This window comes from Engraulis encrasicolus, chromosome 7 (genome assembly GCF_034702125.1).
Source record: "Engraulis encrasicolus isolate BLACKSEA-1 chromosome 7, IST_EnEncr_1.0, whole genome shotgun sequence".
Lineage (NCBI taxonomy): Eukaryota > Metazoa > Chordata > Actinopteri > Clupeiformes > Engraulidae > Engraulis > Engraulis encrasicolus.
The window spans coordinates 49,111,308-49,118,807 of NC_085863.1; the positions used below are offsets into that span (position 1 = coordinate 49,111,308).

General features: G+C 44.7%; 1 protein-coding gene across 2 annotated transcripts in view; it reads right to left on the reverse strand.

The window, feature by feature from the left end:
• The window catches only part of gria1b (glutamate receptor, ionotropic, AMPA 1b), a 74,108-nt gene that overhangs the window by 47,687 nt on the left and 18,921 nt on the right, over positions 1-7,500 (reverse strand). For both annotated transcript variants that reach the window (XM_063203807.1, XM_063203806.1), the window contains exon 4: positions 3,451-3,635. In XM_063203807.1, coding sequence (XP_063059877.1) covers positions 3,451-3,635 — 185 coding nt within the window. The remainder of the gene's footprint in view (positions 1-3,450; positions 3,636-7,500) is intronic.

Here is a 7,500-nt window from a genome sequence, read left to right on the forward strand (position 1 = left end):
CATTTATCACGAACTAAAAAAGAACCGTAGAGAACCGAGAACCGTGACCTTGATACCGTGATATGAACCGCACCGTGAATTTTGTCAATCGTTCCACCCCTACCTGTAAGCCAATGTGGTGCCCCTGGGCACTATGCCTCACTGGTGCTCCCTTTTATGTACAAAATGTGTTATGCTTGTGTCTTGCGGTGCCCCCTCACTCGTCAAAAGTGGTTGGTGCCCTTGGGTACTGTGCCGGTGGCCCTTATGGCTAATCAGGCCCTGACTGCCACCATTCTGTTTAAGTTCAGGAATACTCAGTACATGTAACCAGGGCTGCTGACAGCTTTTGCAGGGCCCAGGACAAAGTAATCTGAAAGGGCACCCCATCTATTACCTACAATGTAACTAACAAGAACCCCGTAATGCTCCCCCCACATCCACCCCACTGCAACATCAATCCCTCAACCCTGTATTCACAACCTTGTAAGGTAGGAATGTGACTCACACAGCACAACAAGGCTGCCAGTGCATTACACAACCCCATGCTTTCTCTACATTTGCTACATGCTGTCTTGGAAGGCTACCCACATGCCATAATTTGTAGAGTGTTAATTGAACACTTATTGTTAGCCTAGAGAACAGGACTAGGACGTGTGTTAAATCCAACTCTGTAAGTGTTGATTTGACACGGCAAAAAAATCTACTGCTGTGTGTGAATGCACAACTGTTGTTTTATCAGCGATGGAGGTTGAAGCCACTGCCAAGCTCCAGCTTCTGCAAACACAAGCAGCTAATCAGGCCCATCTTTTGTATCGCACACCTACCCTCCCCCTTCCATCTCTTCCCACATCACCCCCTCCTCTCTTCCCACCTCTCCCCCTCCATCATTTTCCCACCCTTCCCCTCCTCTCTCTCCACCTCCCCCCTTGCTTCTCCTTTCTTCCCATCTTCTCATCACCTCCCCCTCTCTTTTTCTCCCCCTTCCCCTAGCCTCTCCTCTCTTTTCTTCTCTTCTCTTCCCACCTTCACTCTGGCTTCCTCTTTCTCACCCCATCTCCCTCTCTCACCCACCCTTCTCCCACAAGAGAAGGCTCTGTTATCAGTGCAAAGAGGGGGGTGCGGCGCAGCACAGCGCTCTGTGGTGTGGTGTGGTGTTTGTGCTGTGGGGCAGGCACAACAACAGAGAGAGAGAGAGAGAGAGAGAGAGAGAGAGAGAGAGAGAGAGAGTTTGTGTGTGTGTGTGTGCGTATGTGTGTGTGTGTGTGTGTGTGTGTGTGTGTGTGTGTGTGTGTGTGTGTGTGTGTGTGTGTGTGTGTGTGTGTGTGTGTGTGTGTGTGTGTGTGTGTGAGTGTGTGTGAGTGTGAGAGACAGAGAGAGAGAGAGAGAGAGAGAGAGAGAGAGAGAGAGAGAGAGAGTTGGAAGTGGGGGGGTGGAGGCAAGATTTGGCATCTGTCACTGTGGGAGGGCCAATTAGGGGCTTAATGAGTACATGTGCACACCCTGCATTATAATTGCACATGCACCTGCCATCAGCGCAGCCTGTGCCAAAGCTCTCCTGGGTTAAAAGTGTGCCAAATGATACATTTGTAACAACAATCGGGAAGGCTACCAAGACGAAGCAACTTTAATCTGTCAGCACTCCAGAGTAGCCAATCAGTTATTAAATAATCACTAATCTCTGTCTATACACGGCCAGTATCTACATCATTTTATAACATCAAGATGTTTAGAATATAAACATATGCATACTTCTACCAAGATGAAGCCACTCTAATCTGTCAGCACTCCAGAGTAGCCTGTCAGTAATGTGTAAACAGTTATTAAATAATCACTTATCTCTGTCTATATGCGCGTCCAATATCTACATCATTCATCAACATATACACTCGCCTCCAAAAGAGTTGTCGCCTATCCATCTGTTTGGAATCACAGCTAATAACGTGACTTTCAATTAATCACTTGGCTTCAGAAGTCACTCATATGAAAGCTACAACCCTCCCGAATGAAAATGTATGTACAAAAATAAATTTCATGCACCAACGAAAGATTGACCCTTTATTGAACACAGACAGGGCAGATTTTCACAAGACAAAAGTTTTGTCGCCTATCGAACATAATGTGAAAATGAGCAGATAAGTCACTTCAAAACACTTCAAATACACAGATTGGGTGTCATACTTAATCACTGAATCACTCTCACCTCTCCAGAAAATCAACTTTGACCTTAGGTGTATGTTTAGGGTCATTGTAATCATGCAAAGCAACACAATGAAAATCAATGGAGTTCAATGAGAGATGGTGACATATTCGCTATTCGTAGAGCAATACATGTTTAACTTCATGATGTAATCAATGATAAAAGCCCTCAAACACCTGCAGCATGCATGCAGCTCCTCATAAGAGCTGTATCTGTACCATGTTTCACGTCATGCACCATTTCTCTTTTTTCATATTCTTCATCTCCAACACCATATAGTTTTGATGGGATCAGTTCTAAAATGGTTGATCTTGGGATCTTGACTTCAGAGTATGAGTCCCATTAGCCTTCATTTTTGTCAGAATTAGGCCTGACATACTCTTGGCTGGCTTTTTTGAGACAGGACAGTGGGAGAGACTTCTTTGGTGTTAAAGGTGAAGAATTTGGAATACATACATGGTGATTAAAGTCAAACATGGGAGGGATACAGCTCTTATGTGGAGCTACATGCATGCTGCTGGTGTGTGAGGGCTTTTATCATTGATTACATCAGGAAGTTAAAAATGTATTGCTCTACGAATAGCAAATACAGTATGTCACCATCTCTCATTGAACTCCATTGATTTTCATTGTGTTGCTTTCCATGATTACAATGACCCTAAACATACACCTAAGGCCAAAGTTGATTTTCTGGAGAGGTGAGAGTGATTCAGTGATTAAGTATGACACCCGATATGCGTATTTGAAGTGTTTTGAAGTGACTTATCTGCTCATTTTCACATTATGTTCGATAGGCGACAAAACTTTTGTCTTGTGAAAATCTGCCCTGTCTGTGGTCATTAAAGGGTCAATCTTTCTTTGGTGCATGAAATTTATTTTTGTACATTCATTTTCATTCGAGAGGGTTGTAGCTTTCATATGAGTGACTTCTGAAGCCAAGTGATTAATTGAAAGTCAGGTTATTAGCTGTTATTCCAAACAGATGGGTAGGCGACAACTCTTTTGGAGGCGAGTGTACATACTTCAGACTGTGGCGTGGCGAGAACTGATCTCCAAGACAAAGTGTATACGCAATTAATTACAAAATTCAAATGTTTTTCTCCTGTCTGGCTGACATTATGGGCCCCACCCAAGCTTGGGCTTGGGCTTGGCATTCAGTCAGGCAATCTAGACATCTAGACACCCCGCCACAGCGTGTAGACCCAGGTCTGCAATTACAGGCCGCTATTGATCTCTATTGACGCGCCCCATGTCAGTCTGGACATAATTACCAAGTTCAGGATGGAGTTGAGCCTCTCCAGCTCGCAGTCCAAGATGACGCGGTAGTCCTTTTTAATATCCAGGTCCTGCACGACCTTCAGAAAGGCTGCCTCTGTCAGGCTGTCAAGGTTCACCGAGGTTACCTTCCACGTCTTTTCGGCCGCCGTGTCCAGGATCTTCTGCAGGACTGTCAGACCTATCAGAAGGGAGAGAAACAACGTCGGTCGGTTGGAGGTTTGTTAGCGGCTAGCACTTGTTCGTCAGGATTTCAATATTTTATCCGATACTTTTTGAACAACCTTTCAGTGTCTTTTTTCGTTTAGTTTCCGCTGCATGAACTTGCAAGAGCTTGGATAAGGAACTTTAAGCGTTGGAACTTTGTATTTGCATCACGTTAGGCAACAGTGTTTTTGGCTTCTACATGTCCAATCATCAAAAAACCACACAGATTATATTTGTTGTGTCCTTGAGATGTGGGCTTCAAAATGCAGAATTTAAATTTGTATTTTATTTAGTTTCAAAGTGTATGAGAGAGAGAGAGAGAGAGAGAGAGAGAGAGAGAGAGAGAGAGAGAGAGAGAGAGAGAGAGAGAGAGAGAGAGAGAGAGACAGAGAGACAGAGAGACAGAGAGACAGAGAAAGACAGAGGGAGAAAGGCAGAAAAAAGTATTTTGCATGATAAGAATATGGAGGCTGGCATATGTTTGAAGCCAGCAAGTGTGGGGAAAATTATGCAGCATTTTTGATTGATCGCAGCAAGGGCTTTTTCGTGTGAAGTTGGAAAAAGTTTTCTTGATAGCCCCCAACCACGCCAGCCCCTTTCCATCATACAACCCAGGCCTCTAAAAACCCTTGAAGAGCACCACTTGCGTGCTGGGCCTGGGATGAGCACGACTGAACAGCATCTTGCCTGAACTAAAAGCTGTCTGGAAGCGAGCGCATTACACACATTCAGATACCCTCACAGACTCTTCCCTGGCCAGCATTCACACAGCATCTGTTACCACACCAACAAAAACACATTTCATGCCCCGATGACATGATTTTGTTTTTTATTATTATTTTTTTTTCAATCGTCTTTCTCAAAACCTTGAACTCTCTACCCCCAACTCACATAACAGCCACTCAAGTCTTGTCTTTCACAGGAACAACCTCACAGCATCAACACTAAGGGGACGGATCCAATATCACACGTACAACACTTTCTAGTCAACCTCAAGCTCAAGTGTCCGCGACAAAGGGGACCTGCTTGAGCACAGCATGTCTCTGCTGACAGCCTTGTGATGTTGTTGTGCAATTCCAGCTGTCTGCCATGTTTGTTTGGTTGTTAGGTTGCAGCAAAAAAAACATCTGCTCCTGGTTGCTTCTTGAGTGTGCTGTGCTGGCTCCTGGCATTCAGTGGAGGTCGCTTCTTAAAGTCATGCAACACACATGATAGCATCTCATGTTAGCACTCTCTCTCTCTCTCTCTCTCTCTCTCTCTCTCTCTCTCTCTCTCTCTCTCTCTCTCTCTCTCTCTCTCTCTCTCTCTCTTACACACACACACACACACACACACACCACACACACACACACACACACACACACACACACACACACACACACACACACACACACACACACACACACACACACACACACACACACACACACACACTCATACACTCATTAGTCATTGCTCTGGGAGCGCGTATTGCTCAAGTCCCTCTGACAGTCCTTTGTCAGTATCAAAAGCAGGAGCTGATATAATTGGCTGCATCATGGGATACATCTCTCTCTCGGTGGCCAAGTGCACTTTGCCATTAGGTGAGCAGCGTCTGGGGTGAGGGAGCATCAGATCAGGCCATGACAGCACGCAGAGGACAAAAATACACACACTATTTATTCGACAGAATAGGGATCATTTGGTAGAGGGGGACATCTCTTATTTTTCCGAGCAATTATGTAATGTAATGTTCGGTGAATGAGTATTTGAAATGTGTGTTGCATAAGAGGGTGGCGGACTGTTGGGGGGGGGGGGGGGGTGGGCGTTGTTTTATACCTAAGCATTTAAGACTGCCTTAGATGGGTGAGTAACACGCAAGATGCCCTCTTAAAGAAGTAAATAAAAGTGATGCATTAATAAACCAGGTATTACTGAAAACAAACGGTATAATTTAGCAAAAAAAATATCTGTGTAAAACTGAGTTGTTAGCTTTAAAAAAAAAAAATCCCAGTTGTACAACTTTGTGCCATGTTTGTGCTCTAACTGGCTTTTGTTTTGTTATCTCTCTGACACAGTCCACACGTTTCATCTTGTAGCGTATAGTGTGCGTGGTTCCTAGTTGTTGGTTTATGCTACAAGTTTTTTTTTTCCTAGATTAAAACCCTGGCACTTTTCTGATTGCTGCCAAGTGTACTTCAGTGATAAGCTTTACTGGTCAGCGGGATGGACGACATGCATATGCATCTGAGCGTAATTCCCACTTCAAAGGCACAAAATTGCAAACTCCACCTCGGGCAAAAGAAGGGAAAAAAAAACAACCAGCTTCAAAGCGCATTTTGATCAACTAACTCCACCAACACCTATCAGAACAGCAACAGCGACACATAGGGCCGCTGACAGCTTTGGCCGGGCCCTGGACAAAGTCATCTGAAATGCCCCGCCCCCATCCAAATAGGTGCAATGCCATGAGGACCCCATTCTTGGCTCCCTCTCTCCTTGGGCCTGGGACAACTGACCCCTCTGCGCCCCCCGTCGGCACCCCTGACAACAGCAGCGCACAGCATTTGTAAGCAGCAGTTGTCAAAAAACATGAAAATGTCGGCCTAAAATAATCAGGTGAAACCTCGACTATATTTTGTTATCTAGACAGGGCTAAATAAGAACATATTTCATCTGCTGTGTGTGTGTGTGTTTGTGTTTTTTTAGGAAACACTGACTGATAATGCCCGCATAAACATTAAAGCACCAAAGTTCAGTCAAGGAAGACTTCAAATGACGGAGTGGAGCAGAAATGGGAGATGTCAGCTGAAACCAACAAATAGATTCCTCATGACAAACTTTTTTGCGAGAGAGGAACCATTTTCCCACTGTGCCGTTTAGCCCTCATAAACAAAAGGGTACAGCAAAAAACCCTGACACCATTACTATTATTATCTTCATAGCCACTGAAGCCTTGCCTTGATGGATGGCAACTCGAGAATAACTTTTACAGCACCCTTCCAATAAATTACGATAAAGACATAAAACTCACTATGCTGTAAATAGCCCAAACCATTTCCTGTGTAGACGTTAGACCTAAGATACACACCCAGACATCTAAGGGAAGGAGGAATCCAGATGACTAAAATTTGCTTTAGTAATCTTTTACCGTTTGATTTGTCCGGATATGACACCATTAACCGAATGTATTGAGAGCAATGACGAGGTTCGCTTTATTGACTCTGAGGTAGAAATTTTCAATTTCTTGAAGGTAGGCCGGGTCTTAATCCCACATTCACCATGCAAGGTAGGAATGTGATTCACGCGGCGCACAAAAGACAGCCGGAGCATTACAAATCCCGGTGCTTTCTCTGCGCGCTACATATAGTAACAGATTAGATGGAGATTTGCTAATTATAGTGGATACTTCGGGTTATGCAACAGATGCCAGAAGAACTGGGTTTGTCAGTGGAAATATAGCGGTGAGGCGGCCGGCACATTTTGTGTTCATTAAAAGACTGTGTCGGATCAAGTTTTCAAATGCCTCTTCAGCCTTTTGCGGCATCGCCGCTCTCCTGTAGTCGGTGTGTGTGTGTGTGTGTGTGTGTGTGTGTGTGTGTGTGTGTGTGTGTGTGTGTTCGTATGTGTTCGTATGTGTGTGTGTGTGTGTGTGTGTGTGTGTGTGTGTACCTGTGTTAGTGTGTGTGTGTGTGTGTGTGTGTGTGTGTGTGTGTGTGTGTGTGTGTGTGTGTGTGTGTGTGTGTGTGTGTGTGTGTGTGTGTGTGTGTGTGTGTGTGTGTGTGTGTGTGTGTGTGTGTGTGTGTGTGTGTGCGTTCATATGTATGTGTGTGTGTGTGTGCGTGTGTGTGTGCGGGCCC